The sequence below is a fragment of the Leptopilina heterotoma genome, unplaced genomic scaffold (assembly GCF_015476425.1).
Source record: "Leptopilina heterotoma isolate Lh14 unplaced genomic scaffold, ASM1547642v1 Lhet_60, whole genome shotgun sequence".
Lineage (NCBI taxonomy): Eukaryota > Metazoa > Arthropoda > Insecta > Hymenoptera > Figitidae > Leptopilina > Leptopilina heterotoma.
The window spans coordinates 5,944,728-5,964,776 of NW_025111138.1; the positions used below are offsets into that span (position 1 = coordinate 5,944,728).

At 24.6% G+C, this 20,049-nt stretch overlaps 1 protein-coding gene across 3 annotated transcripts in view; it reads left to right on the forward strand.

The window, feature by feature from the left end:
* Nucleotides 1-4,144: 4,144 nt before the first annotated feature.
* LOC122509404 overlaps nucleotides 4,145-20,049 on the forward strand; it is a 531,572-nt gene continuing 515,667 nt past the window's right edge. For all 3 annotated transcript variants that reach the window (XM_043623440.1, XM_043623442.1, XM_043623441.1), the window contains exon 1: nucleotides 4,145-5,091. In XM_043623440.1, the coding sequence (XP_043479375.1) occupies nucleotides 4,899-5,091 (193 nt within the window). In that variant the 5' untranslated portion in view covers nucleotides 4,145-4,898. The remainder of the gene's footprint in view (nucleotides 5,092-20,049) is intronic.

The window sequence follows — 20,049 nt, forward strand, 5'->3', positions numbered from 1 at the left end:
CAAGTATAATTATTCTATTATGTGGGAAATTAATATACCACACCTGCCCTCAAGCTAAATGTAATTTGTAAATCGATCGTTATCATTATACACATATACACATTCCACCAAAATATTCAAAATATCAATGAAGTTACATTTTAATTTTCGGTAATTTTTGTTGTGCGAACTATTTTTTCAGCACTAAAGTGAGAAAAATTTGTTTTATTTTTGTTGTGATATATTTTTTATTAGCATTTTATTTTCGATTTATTTTTTTAGGTTTTTACTATTTTCCTATAAATAGTATTCGTATTATTTTATAATAATAATAGTATAAATAGTAATATTTTTGTTAATGTTTAACCATTAATTATTTGCGTAGAAATGTATCATTAATTTTCAGTTAATAGTAAAAATTTTAGTAGTAAATTATTAGTTTACGATATTTATTTCTAAGCTTCTTTCTAAAAAGATTTTATTTATTAGATTCCTACTAAAAATAGGGTAATTAAATAAATACTATAGTTACTATGATTCATTTAATAATAAAATGAACTGAATAATGAAATAAAATGAATTTATTGATTTAATTGAAATTATTAACTTGAGAATAGTAGAAAATTATTAATTTAGTAAAAAAGGATTATTATTATTTAATTAATAAAATTACTGTAGACATCTGCAATTCAGTCTTTAATTAATAGGTAGTAAATTAGAAATATTTTTCTTTCTTTGAATAAGTTATGAATTTGATTAATTATTAATTATACTGGTTTTCGTAAAATCAGTTTAATATTCGTACTCAAATCCAATTATCAATATTAAATATTAAATATTAAATATTAAATATATACAATGAAAGTATATGTATATTTTATGAATATCATGTTACTTTATTCACGATTTTGATCTTCTTACAATAAAATCCTCCTTTCAGAAAAGACAGAAGGACATATTCATATTGACATTATTCTTTTCAATATTTTTCTTTTTTCTCATATATTGTATCCATTTATAGAGATTTATAGTTTATGACAGGTTTTTCTCTTAAAAATTGTGCTTGCTTCGAAATAATTTCCAATTATTATGTAACTCCACTTTATTGATTTTGGTATATATATATAGATATTGTAGGTAAAAAATAGTGAATTTTAATCAGTGATATAATTTAGTAATTGTTTCAATTTCTACAATTTTTATATTAGTGGTAATGGGTGGTTTTAGTCAGTTTTGAATAGAATACCTATTAGTTCATAAATTAAAATTTGCAGATTAAAAAACAGAAATTTCATAATTTTTTTTTCAAAAGAAACTAAAAATTTCGTGAACAAATATTATTATTGACAAATCAACTTTATTAAAATTTCTTACTTTATTTTATAAAAATCTTTTAAATTTTGCAAAATTACAATTTTCAATAAAGTAACTGACTTTTTGCTTTTGAAGTTGTAAATTTTACTAATAAATAGTAATTTCTAATTTGTTAGTACAATTTACTAATTCAGAACCAAACAGTCACTAATTAAAATTAAAATTATCTCTGACTAAAAATTAATGTTACTACTACATGGTTGCCACAGTCTGGAAATCCTGGAAAAGGTATGTAATTAAGAAAAAGGTATAAAAAATCTGGAAATAGTATCAAATTAAAAAAAATTTCTGGAATTTTGCCTGTTTTTAAAGATTTTTGAGAAAATTTTGTTCTAACTATTGTTATAAGAACTAGAAAAAATTTTTTGACTAACAATTTTTAGTAAACAGAAAATAAAGTTCGTTTAAAAATTAATTTTTCACCTTCTGCTGATTATCGGCTGTAGTTACTTTTTATGAATTGTGAATTAAATTAAATTTAAGGACCCAGACGTTAATTGGGATTGTTCTAGTAATAGTTCAGGACCAGTAAAAATTTTTTGATTAACAATTGTTAGTAAACTGAAGATAAAGTTCTCTTAAAATTAAAATATAATTTTTCATCTTCTGCTGATTATCGGCTGTGGTTACTTTTTATTATATTGTAAATTAAATTAATTTTCATGACCCGGATATTAATTGGAATTATTTTAGTAATAGTTTAGGATCAGTAAAAAATTTGTTGACTAACAATTATTAGTGAACAGAAAGAAGAGTTCATTTAAAAATTAATTTTTCATCTTCTGCTGATTATCGGCTGTGGTTACTTTTTATGAATTGTGTTTAAAATAATTTTGAGGACCCAGACATTAATTGGAACTGTTTTATTGATAGTTTAGGACCAAAAAAATATTTTTTAACTAACAATTGTTAGTAAACAGAAGATATAGTTCGCTTAAAATTAAAATATAGTTTTTCATCTTCTGCTGATTATCGGCTGTGGTTACTTTTTATGAATTGTGATTAAAATAATTTTGAGGACCCAGACATTAATTGGAACTGTTTTATTGATAGTTTAGGACCAAAAAAATATTTTTTAACTAACAATTGTTAGTAAACAGAAGATAAAGTTCGCTTAAAATTAAAATATAATTTTTCATCTTCTGCTGATTATCGGCTGTGGTTACTTTTTATTATATTGTAAATTAAATTAATTTTCATGACCCGGATATTAATTGGAATTATTCTAGTAATAGTTTAGGACCAGTAAGAAATTTGTTGACCAACAGTTCTTAGTAAACTGAAGATAAAGTTCGCTTTGGTTACTTTTTATGAATTGTAAATTAAATTAATTTTGATGACTCAGATTATTATTGGAATTGCTCTAATAATAGTTTAGAACCAGTAATTAATTTTGGTTTGATTTTAAAAAAATTTCTAGAATTTTGCGTGTTTAAAGATTTTTTAAGAAAATTTTAACTTAAAATTAAAAAAATGTTTTTATCTTTTTGCGATATAAAAATTACTACAGAAGAAAAATTTTGGTTTTTTAATTTTTATTAAGTTTTTGTTATTTAGAGATTTAAAGAAATTTTTAGAGCTGAAGCTGTATTATTTAGGCCAGAAATTTTTTTAATTTTTGACTGGAATTTCATATAAGTATTGACCTGGAAACCATAGAAAAAACCTGGAATTTTATATTTATCATTTTGTTGCAACCATGTACTAATGGAAAGAATAAAAAATGTCTGTATAAAAGCCACTGTAGTATTGATATAAAGAAAAAATTTAAGTTTTTAAAAAATCTGACTTAAATAGATTATTAGTATTAATATTAGCGTGCTAAAAATGTTTGAATAGAAAGCCCTCTTACTATACTTAAATCAAGAACTTAAAGAATGTAGAATGTCTGACTATAACTGATTCTCACTACTGGTATTAACATTAGCAGAATGTCTGACTAAAAAGCCCCTTTACTACTGATATGAAGAAATGTATAGATTGAATGGACTATTAAACTCGAATTGTACTACTGATAATAAGACATGCAGAATGTCTGATTAAAAAGCATTTTTACTTTTGAAATCAAAAACTTAAAGAAGGTAGTATGTCTGACTACAACTAATTATCACTACTGAAATTAAGTAATTAACTTCAGCAAATTTTCTGACTTGTAAATTTTACTAATAAATAGTAATTTCTAATTTGTTAGTAAAATTTACTAATTCAAAATCAAAAAATCACAAATTGAAATTAGTTAAGATTTTTACAAATTCTTATTGTAGAGAGAAAGAGAGTAAAACTTTCTTCTTCGGAAAGAAAGGTCACATTTGATTTGAATACCTATATATGTATATAAGAAAAGAGTTTAAAAAGTGAATGACCGAAAAATGATCGATACACATTTACACTATATAAAAGTGTCTATAAAGTGTTTTGGATTGAAATTTTCGGAGACGCGTTGACCTTCGATCTGCAGACGATGACTTGACTTTCGTGTCAGTTTGTGAGGGCCCGAGGCTTCTCACCGTAACCGACCCTAACAAACCGTGGAACGAGGTCAGGAACACGGTGTTCGAAAAAGGAGGGTCGTTCAGCGGAGCAGGGGCTTATATAGCCTGGATACTTTGATCATTCGGAATGACTCGGTATCACTCGGTGTTGCTCGTTGAATTTCTACTCGCGTGGTGGTAGTAGTAGTAGTAGTAGTGGTTTAGGGTTGCAGGTTGAAAAAAGGGGGATGGTTGGCGCGTGGAGGGAGAGTTCTGGTGGTTCTCTATCGCACAACCACCCATCATTGGGCGTCGGGACACCGAGGTGCGCGTCAGTCTCGGCGGAACCACGTGGACGTTTATATTTGCCGCATCGTAACTACCGGTTTGTTCCAAATTGCAATTCTTTTTATCAGAAATTCATCCTCCTCCGGCAAAAATGATCACTATACACCTCCAGTATTCTTTAATTTTTGTTTTTAAATTCTTCAATTTTAATTTATTAAAAATTTGATTTGTTTTTCTTTTTGGAGGAATTAAGAAAAAATCACGTGCGTGTTATTCGCGAGTGTAAAAAAAAAAAGAAAGAAATTTCCTTCCATTTCGCGCGCGCGGTAGTTTTGTTTCCGTGAGTGCGTGCATCGAAGACTGGTACGACTTCGTACCGGTGAGATTCCACCCTTTGTTTCCTTATCATACTGTCTCTGAAATTCGTGTTCAGTTCTTGATTTGAAAAAAAAAATTATTAGTTATTCTTTTTTTGGGTTCGTAAAAAATAGTTGTGAAAATAAGAAAATTAATGTGCGTGGAGTGTGTAATTTTTTTTTAAATTAAGAATTTAGAGAGGAGAGAAATAATGAAGAGAAGGAGAAATTTTGATTTGTTAAGAGAAGAGACATTGTGAGTAAGAGAGAGAGAGAGAGAGAGAGAGAGAAAGGAAATGTCAAGATGAAATTTGACGTGTTGAGGTGTAGGAGATAAAAGGGAGTAGTCCTATTGGATTTGAGAGAGAGGATCATCGAGGATTTTAAGGTCCTCCTTTAATATGATGATAGATCCCTGAAGAGCTGAGCCATGTCACGTGTCAGGCGAATCCTGACATGTTCGGCGCAACTTACGCTGACCGTCATTCTCATTCTCCTTCTTGTGTCGTGTCTTCTCGTCAACGGAAGTGAGTTTCCCGAGAGGGAATGCTGCGATCCGATTTATCCGATTCCGGAGCCAACCAGCAAAGCACCATCGGCACCGACACCAACTGGAAGAAGCGGTGAGTCGAGATGTAATACGATTTTCATCGCTAGAGTGCCTCCTCTCACGAGGGCACACGCTTTGAAATATTTATCGCGCTGTATCGGACTTCCTCAATAAATGCTTCCTTTATTTAGAAACGGAGTTCTAGAAGTGAAATTGATTTTCACGGGTTGAAAATAAAAAAAAAACAAAAAAAGGAGATTTTTGGGGGGGGGGGGAGTTATTCTTCAGGTAAAATTTAGGTTTGTATATAGTTGTAGTGAAAGGTTTGAAGAAAATTGCTTTTCGTTGAAATTGAGGATATAAATAAGTTCTTCTTTTTTTGCTTTCGAAATCTTTTTGAATTATATCGGAAAGGTTTTGATATAATAAGGTAAAAGTGGTATATTTTTTTCTATGAAACTCAATTGGATGAAAAAATTTCGAAAGGAGAATTTTGCAGGTGAATTTATTTTACCTTGAATAACTTTTTTTTTGTTATCTTCTACTCTTTTTGAATCAGCGGTAACAGAGGGTTTTAGTCAGACATTTTACCCACGTTAATATTAGTAGTAATAGTAACAGTTTTTCTAAGGATATCACATTAAGATAAAAAACGAATTACAACGTTGCTTCGCTTTTTGTCTTAATTTGATATCCTTAGGAAAAATAGTTGTAATTGTTCATTTCAAACAGACTTTCAAGGTTTTTTCTTTTTTCAGTAGTAAGAGAACTTTTTAGTCAGACATTCTTCAAATTATAATATAGGTAGTAATAGTCTACAGGAAACAAACTTCCTAGTATTTTTTTATTTTTCTGATCAGTAGTAAGAGGGCTTTCTAGTCAGCCTCACTTCGAAATTAATATCAGTAGTAACAGTCAGTTTAAGTCAGACCTTCAAGATTTTATTTTTTGTATTTATTAGTAAAAGGACTTTTTAGTCAAACATTCTACAAAATTATAATATCAGTAGTAAGAATCTACTTAAATAATAGGTTTTTAAAAAATTTTTTATATCAGTAGTAACTGAATTTGTTAGTCAGACATTCTGAAATTTTTAATATCCGCAGTAATATATAGTAGGAATTCAACCACTAATACAAAAATAAATAATCAAAAGTAATATTTGAAACAAAATTTCGATCTTTTTTTGATTTTTCGTTTAAGTATGAAGAGGATATTATTATCAGTAGTAATATGTAGTAGTAATTTAAATAATAATACAAAAAATAATAAATAAAATCAGTAGTAATATTTAAAAGAGGCCATCCAGGATTTTTAGTCAAGACATTCTTTAGTTGGTTTCAGTAGTAACTCAACTTTTTAGTCAGGCGTTTGGCAAACATTAATATTCATAGTGACAATCAGTTACAGTCAGACAATTTAAATTCTTTCATTTTTTGGTTTCAGTAGTAATAGAGATTTTTAGGCAGACTTTATTTTATTTTTTTGTTTCAGTAGTTATACAGATTTTTTGGCAGACTATTTTTTTTTTTGGTTTCAGTAGTAATAGAGATTTTTAGTCAGACTATATTTTATTTTTTATATCAGTAGTACTTGGATTTTTTAGTCAGACATTTTGTAAATGTTAATATTAGTAGAAGTAATCAATTTCTGTCTGGCAATGTAATTTTTTTAATTTTTTGGTTTAAGTAGTAGAAGGGCTTTCTAGTCAGACACACTTCTAATGTTAATATCAGTAGCATCAGTTAGTTCAATTCCGATTTTAGAGATTTTGACATTTTCGAATTCAGTAGTATGAGGGATTTTTAGTCAGACATTCTCCGAATTATAATATCAGTAGTAACAGTTAGTTCAAGTCAGACTTTCGAGATTCTTTAATTTTTTGGATTTAGTAGTAAGAGGGCTTTTTTGTCAGACATTTTAGTAACGTTAATATTAGTAGTAATAATCAGTTTCAGTCTGACATTTTAAATTCTTTAAGTTTCTATTTCTAGACTTTTTAGAATCTAGAATTTTATGGTTTCAGTAGTAAGAAGGCTTTTTAGTCAAACATTCTGTAAACTTTAATATTAAAAGACTCGAAACAGACTTTCTAGGTTCTTTTATTTCTTTTATGAGTAGAAAGGGGAGTTTTTAGTCAGCCATTCTTTATTTTTTACCAGCAGTAACTCAATTTTTTAGTCAGACATTTTGTGAACGTTAGTAGTAATTATCAGTTTTTTGTCTGTCACTTTAAATTCTATAATATTTTGGTTTTAGTAGTAACAGAACTTTTTAGTCAGACATTCTACGAACTATACTATCAGTAGTAATAGTTTACTGAAAAAAGACTTTAAAGTTTTTTTAATATTCAAATCAGTAGTAAGAGGGTTTTCTAGTCATACATACTTCAAAATTAATATCAGTAGTAATAGTCAGTTTAAGACAGACTTTCGTGATTCTTTAATTTTTTGAATTTAGTAGTAAAAATGTTTCTTAGTGATAAATTCTGTACACAGTAATATTAGTAGTAAAATTCTATGTGAAACAGAATTTCTAGGTTCTTTTATTTTTTGCTATCAGTAGTAAAAGGGATTTTTAGCCAGACATTCCGCAATTTTTAATATCAGGAGTAATATACAGTAAAAATTTTGCTACTAATATACAAAAAATGATAAATAAAAAAAAAATCAGTAGTAATAAATTCGAAACAGGCTTTTGAGGATTCTTAAATTTTTTGTTTTCAGTAGTAAGAGAGCTTTCTAGTCAGACATTCTGGAAATTTGAATATCAATAGTAATAGTCCATTCGAGTCAGGTTTACCAAATTTTTTTATTGTTTGGTATCAATAATCAGAAGTATTTCCTGGCAGAAATTTTTTGTTAACTTTTCCATAAGTAGTAATAGTAAATTTTAGTCAGACTTTCATAATTCTATGTTTTCTAAAAATGAAATTAATTAAAAGAATTTCGAATATAATAAAACTTGAAAAAAATTCCCAACAATTTAGCTTTTTTTTAAAAAAAAAAATATTTAAACTTTTTAATTTTCCCTTGCAAAGAATTTTGATTTGTTGCAAGCTCAAATAGATTTGCTTCGATTTAGTATCTTTTAAATATCCCGTTCGCTGAAAGTTTCGAATTCCTCTACAAAACGCTTACATTCTTCTATTGTATTCTCAATTAATTATTGCAATTTACTTTGAAATTGAAAAAGCCAAGTTTAAATTCAAGTTGTCATGAAAGAAATAAAAAAGTTGATTTTCAAATTTTATGTATCTGTCATTTATTTCGATAAAAAGAATTGTGACGAAAAAATTTCCTAGTAAAATCTTTTTTTCTTTTTTTAAAAAAGGATGGAAAAAAACCTTTTGAATAATTAAAAAAAATTAATAATTAAAAAAAAGCGTTTTTGAAGCGATAAAAGACTATTTTTTTATACGATAAAATTGAAATCGGTAATTGGAGAAAATATCATTGGATAATAAATCCTGTTCTTAAATATATATTTTTTTGTCACATGTTAATTTTTAATGTATTCTGAGTGGATTTTCATTCATCCGGATTAAGTCAGTAAATAATTAATTTTCTTTTCTTTAATCAGATAATTTTGAATTATAATTGAATTTGTAAATTAAATTGTACGACAATGTTGAATTTTTTAAAAAATGCTAGAAAATCTATTTTATTTTTTTGTTTAAAGGAAAAAGAAAAACAAGACAATTTTTTTCCATTTTCGCTTGAAATTAAAATTGAAAATTACTTTCTGCTCTCATGATTTATTGTTTACTTAACATTATTTTAAAAATTGCTGCTATTCACAAATTTTCTTACACCGCTTCTCTATTTCATAAGGAAAATGATATTTTAAAAAATACAATTATTCCGTCCTGGAACAATAATGTGGGAATATGGAAAATATATGTTTAAAAATGAAAAATTCTTATGCAGTTAAAGATGTATAATTGAAATTTTAACTTTACTCTGCGTACAATTTTTATATTTACAAAAAACCTCTATTTTTTATTTAAATATAGAGTTAATTCAAAAAAAAAAAAAAAAAAAGAAATCATATAATGTTTATAAATACTCTAAACGTTTTTAAAGATATGGAGAAAAAAAAATTTTCTTTTGTGCTAAAGAATCATGTCTCACGTTTTATGGATATTGAAATTCTTAAAAAGATTGCACCAAAAGTTAAAAGTTTTCATGGAAAATATTTTTCACACCGTAATATAAACTTTTTTTTATAGATATATATGTATGCGTGCTCTATAAGCTATTTTTGTGCACTAAAAAAATAAAGTATATCCGTTACTAAAGAAACGTTTTTTTAAAAAAAATTATTACACATTTTGAAAGAATGAAAAATTTCCATATTGAAAATTTATAATTTTTATGAATTTGCATGTTGAGAAAACTTCTTGTTTCATATTAAAAATACAAATAACAAATTGTCAGTATTAAAATTTAAAATTCATTATTTAAATTATTAAAAAGAGATATTACATTTGTTTTCGCCTACGTTTTTTCTCATTATTATTATTATTACATTCATTTTCATGGAATGCATAATTTTTTTAATCAGGATAATGATGTTTGTTTTTTAATAAATTAAAATCATTACCAATACAGTCGTTTTTATTTTATTTATTATATTTTATGATTTATTATTTTATTTAATATTTAAAATATTTTATTATTTCATTTTTATTTCTTTATTTAGTATTATTGGGCTTACAGAAAAAATTATTCTATTTAAATATTTTCATTTTATTTATTATTTTCAATCCCTAAGTTCAAAGTTAATTAAAATTAGGTATTAAAATTAATTTTTTCATGAAAATATTAAAACTTTTAATTCTTTCTTCCTTTGTTTTTACAAAAAATTTTCTTTCCATAAAATTTGATTTAAAATAGAATTTTTTTTCTTCATAATATATTTTTGCTCCACTTATACTTTATTTGTGATTTTCCATAGAGGTCAGTGGTGAAAAATCAATGTGCTTTTTTTACAAATATATATATATTTTTTAAATTGAAAGCAATTGATTTATTGTAATTAAAACGTTTCACTTACATTGTCAGGGGAAAAAAATGAAAAAGTTCCACGATTTATATTTTTATTCGGTGAAAAAAAATTGTCTACTATACGTATTTATTTCTTAATTAGAAGTTTTATTTTTTTTAATTCAATTTTTAATTTATGTTTTCACGATACTTTCTTTTGGTAAATATTTATTAAACTTTTTGTAATTATAATTATAAATATTCGTTAAAGTTTTGTTTATTTTTATTTATAGAAACGTTTGGAAAAATTTTTTTTATCGTTTTTACCAGTAAGATTTTAGTAGAATTTTTTTTCCGATATCGTAAAATTAAATAAAACAAGATTTATTTATGGAATTTATTTTGTTGTTTATGTTTTCGAATTTTATATTTATTATACATTTTTATAAATTTTACACGTTACGTATAATTATTGTAATTATTATTTAATGATTAAAATTATATTGAATAATTAGAATTATAAATATTTATAATGCAAACAATTAAAAATTATATTATTAGTTATAAAAATGATTATAATTTATAATTTTTATAATTATATTACTAATAATTTAAATTACAAATATTAATTATTAATTATAAATTCTATAAATTAAGTAAAATTATAAATACTTATACTTCAAAATTTCAAATATTTAGAAATGACTAGAAATATTTATAATTATTTGAATCAATTAAGTGTAATTTATTTTAAATAGAATAATTTTGGGCTTAATATTTTTTTTGTCAATTGTCAACTTACAAAGTATTTGAATTTTTCTGAATAATTTTTTTATTATTGAAAATTTAGTATATATCTGGTGAATGAAATAAGTTCTACTGTAGAAAGCACAAATTTTTTTTCGGTCGCATCGTTTTTTTCTATTTTTAATTTTTTTTTTTCTTTTTTTGGTGACATTTTATCTCTTTTGACTGACAGTAAAATTCTCGGAGAATTTTTATACGCGTCATTTCGTTTGATTCACAAAATAGTTTTAGAGCGTTTATATAGACGCAAAAATTTGCTTCAATTGACGACAAGTTGTAATCTGACACAAACGACACGTCAGTGTCAAAAGGATCCTATTGTCAATTGTTTCTTTTATTGTAACCAATGTTTCTATATATACGACAACAAAGAGTTGATTTTTGTTGTTGTTTTTTTTATAAATAGTTTAGTTCTTAAATGGAAGAAAAAAAAATGAAACGAAATCAATATCATTTTAATTAATGACAGGAAGAATCCAATCTTTTAATCGACCATAATTAATCTCTAGACTGTAATGAACGGATAGAGATAGAAGATGGATTAAAAGGAGAGAAAAAAAAGAACAGGGTTATGTATACATAGTTCATTAAACATTGAGGCCGATTAAAACGCGTGTGCGGGGGAAAAATGCAATTGTTTCGTTTGCGTTTAAAGGAAATATTACTAGAGACGACACTTGTTTTTTTCTTTCTTCATTTTTTTTTTTTTTTCTATGAAAGCGGAACATATTGTTTCACACACAATTTTTTTTTCTCACTTTAACGTCGTCGAAAAATAGAAAAACTCATTGATGTTAAATGGCACGCTACATCGTTGTAAGGGACACCGCTATTTTCACTCGACCTAGTTTCTAGTCAGCCCGTTATATACGTCTCTTAACGAGGTTGCTTTAGGACAAATTCGAAGTGGCTTCAAAATGTTAAAACATTCCTCTGTTTATCTAGTTGGTTTTTGAAGTTACTTTTCAAAATAGAAAATTTTTTCCCTTTTATTATTCCTTCGAAATATTTGATTTTTGGAATTCTTTTTATCTTTGTTAAATTTTCTGTGTATTTTTTCGAAAATGTTGTCTTTTTTTGAATTTGTCTCTTTTATTTTTGAATTTTTACTTTATGAAAATGAATGGAGGACTTTAAAAGTTCTTTATGTTTTTTTAGAAGGCATGTGAGATTTTTTATTTAGACATTTTTATAATTTTAATAATTAATGTCAGTAGTGATCATCGGTTATAGTCAGACATTCTAGATTCTTAATTTTTTTCTGTAGTAAGAGGTCTCTTTAGTTTGAGTTTCTGTAAAATTTAATTATGAAGTAGTAATTCAACTTTTTAGTCAAACAGTCTGCTAACGTTAAGATAAGTAGTAATAATCAGTACCAGTCAGACATTCTAAATTCATTAATTTTGTAATTTTCGTAGTAGGAAGGTTTTTTTATTTAGACTTTTTGCAAATATTAATAATACCTACTTAATTCAAAACTGGCTTTCTAATTTTTTTTTTTTTGTATCAGTGGTAACTAAACTTTTTAGTCAGACATTTTCCTAATATTTCAGTAAGGAGTGATAATCAGTTATAGTCAGACAAATATCACTTTAAATTCTATAATTTTTTGGATTAAGTAGTAAAAGAGCTTTTTAGTCAGACATACAACAAATTATAATATAAGTAGTAATAGTCGATTGATAGCAGACTTTATAGTTTTTTATTTTTTAAATCAGTAGTAAGATGACTTTCTAGTCAGACATACTTCTAAATTAATATCAGTAGCAATAGTCAGCTCCAGTCAGACATGACAGTTTTTTTAAATTTTTGAATTCAGTAGTAAGAGGGCTTTTTAGTCAGACATTCTACAAATTATATAGGTAGTGATAGTGAATTGAAACCGACTTTCTAGGGTCTTTTATTTTTTGTATTAGTATAGTAACTAAATTTTTTGTCAGACATTCTGCATTTTTGAATAACAGTAGTACAATAAATAATATCAAAATCAGAAGTAATATTTAAAACAGACTTTCTAGGTACATTTATTTTCTCTGTGTCAGTAGTAAATCAACTTTATAGTTAGACATTTAGTGAAATTTTCTATTAATAGTTTTATATTTTATTTTAACATTTCTATTATGATTAGAGTCTAATAATAAACTTTGTTGCAATTTTTTTGCAAAACTTAAATAAATTACGCATTTTGCAAAAAAATTGCAACGAAGCTTATTAGTAGATTCTAATCATAATCTAAATGTTGGAATATTATTAAAATAAAAAACTTACAGAATTTCCTTGACTTTTCCCTGATTTCAGAAGAAAATTTTAAATTTTTTCCTGACCCTAAAGAATATTCTGATTCACTGTAAAAATTATTAGATTCTCAAAAAACTGTTCTATTACATTTAGTTACTAATATTTTTAATTGTAAAATTATTCCAAAACACCAATAAATTCTTTTTTAACTAAATATTTAATAATTATTATAATTCCATAGGAATTAAAATTGTCAAAAAAAATTTAATTTAAACCTTTATGAAATTTAACAAATTATAAGAATATTATTATAAAATATGAAGATATCGATCACTCCGAGTCGAAGACTCGGAGTTATTGATGTCTTCATGTTTTGTAATAATTTAAATTTCCATAAAATTAAAAAAAAAAATTAAACTGTATACAAAAATTTTAATAAAATCCTCCCAAAAATTCAATTATTTTTACAAGTAATAAAATTTTTCACATGAATTCAATTTTTTTCATAAATAATAAAATTTTTCATAGGATTTCAATTATTTTTAATACAATTTTAAATAAATTATTCAAAAAATTTAATTATTTTTGAAAATAATTTTGCAAGAATTCAATTACTTTTTACAAATAATAAAATTCTTCGCTGAAAATCAAATTTATTTTCAAAATCTACTATTTTAATTAAATTTCTTAAATAAATTCAATTATTTAAAAAAAATGTAATAAAATGCGTTGCAAGAATGCAATTATTTTTCTACATAATAAAATTCTTCATAGAATTTCAATTATTTTTAATATAATTTTAAGTAAATTCTTCGAAAAATGTTATTATTTTCAAAAATATCCAAAATTCAATTATTTTTAAAAATTCGTGCTATAATGCTTTTAATAATCAATTATTATTTAAAATTTTAACTGAAATTCATTTTTAAATCAATTTTTATTAGAAAATTCTACGAGAATTTAATTATTTAAATACAAAAAAAAAAATTATTTATTGAATATATAAATATTTTTCAAAATTGAATCCTCATGAAGAATTTCAGCAACAAATTTTTTAATAATTCAATTTTTTCGACAAATTTTAATAAAATCTTCAAGAATAATTACATTTTTCAAGAAATTCGATTAAAATTGTATTAAAATTAATTGAAATTCTGTGATGATTTTTATTATTCATGAAAATAATTGAATCTCGGTGAAAAATTATATTATTTTTGAAAATAATGTAATGTTTGCTTTAAATTTTATCAACACTTTTTTTAAATAACTGAAATTTTTTGAAAAATTTTATTAAAAAATAGTAGATATTGAAAATGATTGAACTGAGGAAAATTTTTAAAAATAATTGAAATTTTGCCAAGAATTTTATTAAAACTTTTGAAAATAATTGAATTTTGGAGAAGAATTTTATTATTTTTAAAGATAATTGAATTTTTGACATGGCATTTTAAAAAATTTGTGAACATAATTGCATTTCTGCGAAGAATTTTATGACTTTTGAAAATAATTGAATTTCTGCAATAATTTGTAACTTCTTATAAATTCAATTTTTTCCAGTACTTTAATAAAAAACCCTGACTTTTCCCTGATTTTTCTAACCTATGACAAAACTGGAAATGTTAAAATATTTTAAAAATAAAGAACTTGCAGAATTTCCATGGAAACTCCACGTAAATTTCATGGAGAAGTTCCATGGAATTTCCATTATCGCCATTTTCAAAGTTAAAAAAAAGAAATTAAATAAATTACTCTTTAGTAAAATTTACCATTTACCTTGTTTTTTTTTTGTTGAGAATAAATGTTGCTTTCGATTACAAACATTTTTTTCAAGCCCAGTTACATTCCAAAATAGAAAATAAATAATTATTAATTATATTCGTAATTATCTCCTCGACTCTTGATGTGTTAGAATTGTTAAAACACAGCTAATTAGACTTTTGGAGTTTGTTCATTATAATTTTAGGGAAGTCCATTAACAGCTGCGCAAAAGTGAGGGCAAAGTCAACTTAGACATTTCTAAATAAGTAATTTCTTTCTAGGGGAAAGGCAACTTTTTTTTTCTTTCTTTCTTTTTTCTTTTGTTTGAGCCTTTGGGAAAATGAAATCTAACTTATGTCATGTTCGTTTTGACTCAATCCTTTTAAATGCTTTCTTTCTACGATCCAGCCCTCTTATCACAACTTCCTCATCCTGCGGGAATTGTTTACAACCACTCCTTCCCCCCTTTTCACTTTCATTCCTTTCTTTATAGTTTCGGATGACACAGCATACTTATACTGCTCTATATATAATATAGAGAAAATATACATCATCATTATATTTAGTTGGGAAAAGTTTTTTTTTTTTGATGTCAAAGGATTTGTTTTTCTTAAAGGACAAATAGTACGAAATGATTATTTCGAATTTCATTCGTTTTTAAAGTTAAGAAACAAAAAAGCAATTAACAACTAATTTCAAACTGCGAACAGATTATCGGAATACAACGATTATTAATATAGATTTTTAAATCAGTAGAAAACAGTAGAATAGTTATTATCGTATCAAGGGCGCAAAATAGATGATTGCGGCGAGGTCCTGAAATCTCGCCAAAGTCGTAATCACCTTTGCGCCCATGTTGCGAACATAATTTTTTGTCCTAACTGCATGAAAAGTATGGCATTGAGGGCACGAGCGAAGCGGGCGCAAAAGTACAGCAAGCGGGCGTAAAAGTACTTTTGCGCCCGATTATGTGACGTCAGCGGGCGTAAAAGAAGTTTTGCGCCCGCTTCCCCGGCCCCGGGCGAGAATCAGTTACTTTGCGCCCACTTTAAGTGCCCGAAATGACATACTTTTCGTGCAGCTAGGACAAAAACTTTTTTTCCTAACGCAAAAACTTTATATCTTAAGATTACCAAGGTAATAAAAATAGATGAAGATAATATAGATAATGAAACCAAGATAACAGATAAAAAAACTAAAGTAATAGATAAAGAAACGAAGATAATAGATAAAGATACCTAGATAATAGATAAATAGTCCAAAAAGGTAGATAAATAGACTAAGATAATAATTAAATAGACCAAAATGGTTGGTAAATAGTCCAAGATAATAGTCTAAAGAAAGTTATATTTAAATTAAGAATAATTGCAATTTCTTTATAGAGAATAATTGTTTCTTGACGGGATAATCTTTGAAGGGATTTTGTAGAGAGCTTTGTATAAATTACAGCGTGAGATCTATGTATATATATATAACACAATGTGCCATCAACTCGGGGACATCCATCAAGCATGTATGGATTATCTAATAGAGAATGCGCCGCCGTATCTCTCTGTCTAGTTGCGAGTATATATTCTGTATTTTGTCGGACGACGAACCCTTATTATAAACTGGTGACGCCACGTGACGCCATACGCCAGCAAGGACGGAAAGTCGGGTAAATAACGTTCGGGAAACCAATATCGGCAAACGTTTGAGTATCCAAGAGACAAAAATCCCAACGGTGAAATCTTTCCACTAAAGCGAATTCTTTTCTAGAGCTACATATAAGAAAAAGACTTAATAATGTCACTCACATATATATATATATATATATATATATATATATATATATATATATATATATATATATATATATATATATATATATATGTCATAGATTTTTATCGTTTATCTTTTTTAGTGTTCGGGAAAATGTTCTGCGGACTTTAAGCGAGAATTCTATAACTATTTTTTTTTAAACTCATTTATTATTTATTTATCTCGTACTGTTTTTTTTGCTTTTTATTTTTTGTAATTAGGAAGAAAATGAACTTTACACTTGAGTAAATTGGTATTTTTACTGTTATTTATTTTGGTTTAATTTATTTAAATTTGTTATTTAATTTGCTATTTAATTTAGAAGAAAACTAAGTTTACGCTTGAGTAAATTAGTATTTTTACTGTTTTTATCATAGAAATGGTAATAAAGGTATGTTATTTTTGTATTTTTTTTGCAATTCTTTTTGTCATAATAATTTTTTAAATTAAATTAAATTTAATTAATTAAACTTTACTGAAAATTAAATTGTTTTATTAAATACAGTAATAAATGAAATAAATTACATTAAGTAATTAATTATCTAAATATTTTAGATTTAAAATCATTTTTTATTATTAATTATTGTAATTTTCTATATTTTTATTTGAAATTTAGTATTTTTTTTTAATTTATTAATTTGAATTTATAAGAAGTCACAAATGATTGCAGAAATTCAATTATTTTCAAAAGTAATAAAATTCTTCGCAGAAATGCAATTATGTTTAAAAATTTTTTAAAATGCCATGTCAAAAATTCAATTATCTTTAAAAATAATAAAATTCTTCTCCAAAATTCAATTATTTTCAAAAGTTTTAATAAAATTCTTGGCAAAATTTCAATTATTTTCAAAAATTATCCTCAGTTCAATCATTTTCAATATCTACTATTTTAAAATAAAATTTTTCAAATAATTTCAATTATTTAAAAAAAGTGTTGATAAAATTTAAAGCAAACATTACATTATTTTCAAAAATAATATAATTTTTCACCGAGATTCAATTATTTTCATGAATAATAAAAATCATCACAGAATTTCAATTATTTTTAATACAATTTTAATCGAATTCCTTGAAAAATTTAATTATTCTTGAAGATTTTATTAAAATTTGTCGAAAAAATTGAATTATTAAAAAATTTGTTGCTGAAATTCTTTATGAGAATTCAATTTTGAAAAATATTTATATATTCAATATATTATTTTTTTGTATTTAAATAATTAAATTCTCGTAGAATTTTCTAATAAAAATTGATTTAAAAATGAATTTCAGTTAAAATTTTAAATAATAATTGATTATTAAAAGCATTATAGCATGAATTTTGAAAAATAATTGAATTTTAGATATTTTTGAAAATAATAACATTTTTTGAAGAATTTACTTAAAATTATATTAAAAATAATTGAAATTCTATGAAGAATTTTATTATGTAGAAAAATAATTGAATTCTTGCAACGCATTTTATTACATTTTTTTTAATAATTGAATTTATTTAAGAAATTTAATTAAAATAGTAGATTTTGAAAATAAATTTGAATTTCAGCGAAGAATTTTATTATTTGTAAAAAGTAATTGAATTCTTGCAAAATTATTTTCAAAAATAATTAAATTTTTTGAATAATTTATTTAAAATTGTATTAAAAATAATTGAAATCCTATGAAAAATTTTATTATTTATGAAAAAAATTGAATTCATGTGAAAAATTTTTTTACTTGTAAAAAGAATTGAATTCTTGGAAGTATTTTATTAAAATTTTTTGTAAATAGTTAAATTTTTGTTTTTTAATTTTATGGAAATTTAAATTATTACAAAACATGAAAATATCAATAACTCCGAGTCTTCGACTCGGACTGATCGATATCTTCATATTTTATAGTAATATTCTTATAATTTGTTGAATTTCACAAAGGATTAAATTTGAAATTTTTCGAAAGTCTTAATTCCTATAGAATAGTAATAAAGATTAAATATTTATTTAAAAAATAATTTATTTGTGTTTTGGAATAATTTTAAAATTAAAAAAATTGTAATTAAATGTAATAGAACAGTTTTTTTATTATCTAATCATTTTTATAGTGAATCAGAATATTCTTTAAGGTCAGGGAAAAGTTTAAAATTTTTTTCGGAAATCATGGAAAAGTGAAGGAAATTCTGTAAGTATTTTATTTTAATAATATTTCAACATTTGTATTATGATTAGAATCTAATAATAAGCTTTGTTGAAATTTTTTTGCAAAATGCGTATTTTATTCAAGTTTTGCAAAAAAATTACAACAAAGCTTATTATTAGACTCTAATCATCATAGAAATGTTAAAATAATTTTAAAATAATTATAAAACTTGCAGAATTTTTACGGAATCTCCACGGAAATCCATGGAATTTCCAAAGGGTACTTCCATGGAATTTTTCAACGTGGGTGGGTAAATAATACGTTTTATATTTAAAAATTAGTAGTAAAAATCGATTTGAGTCCGAAAATATATTTTTTTATTTATATTATAATTTTTGTTGAAAGTTATTTATTTGTTTACTTCTTTATTTACTTTTCAGTGGTAATAATCGATTCAAGTCAGACAATATTTAAATTTTCTCAAATCTTGCTTTTAGTAGGAAAGTAAATTTAAATCAGTCATATTCGAAATTTTTTGGAATTAAAGTAGCAGTAGTAAAGATCAGATATAGTCAGACGTAATTTATATTTAAAAATAAGTAGTAATAGTCGATTTGAGTCAGACCATTGTTACATTTTTTTAATTATTGTTGTTAATAAAAGAGTTTATTTTAGTAAGTCATGTTCAAAACGTTTGGAGATTAAAGTACCAGTAGTGAAGAATATAAATAGTCAGACATTTTTAAAATCAGTGATAAAAGTCGATTTGAGTCAGACAATTCAAAATTTTTTTCATAGCTGGCCCTGAGTAGAAAGGTAAATTTCAGTTAAACATATTGAAAACTTTTGGAGATTGGAATACCAGTAGTAAGGGGCAGATAAAGTCAGACGTGATTGATTTTTAAAAATCAGTAATAGAAATAAATTTGAGTCAGACAATGGGAAAATATTGATGTTAGTAGAAGAGTCTATTTTAGTCAGACACGTTGAAAATTCATCGAGATTAATGTACAAGTAGTAAAAGACAAATATAGACAGACATTTCAAAAATTCATGTTCAATAAGTGGTAATTATCGATTGAAGTCAGACAAAAATTCAAATTTTCCGTTTATTTAAGTACTTATATTAAAAACCAATTTTCCAATTGCATTCGTTTTACTATTTTTCCATCCAATTATTATTTATTAATTAATTAATTTTTAATACAATCCAATAATTAACGATTTTCTTCGAATTATAAATAGTAAAATTTCACTTTTTCTCTATATTTAGTTTAAAAGGATAATTAATTAATTTGTTTTTTTAATCAATGAAAATTTGTTATCGAGAT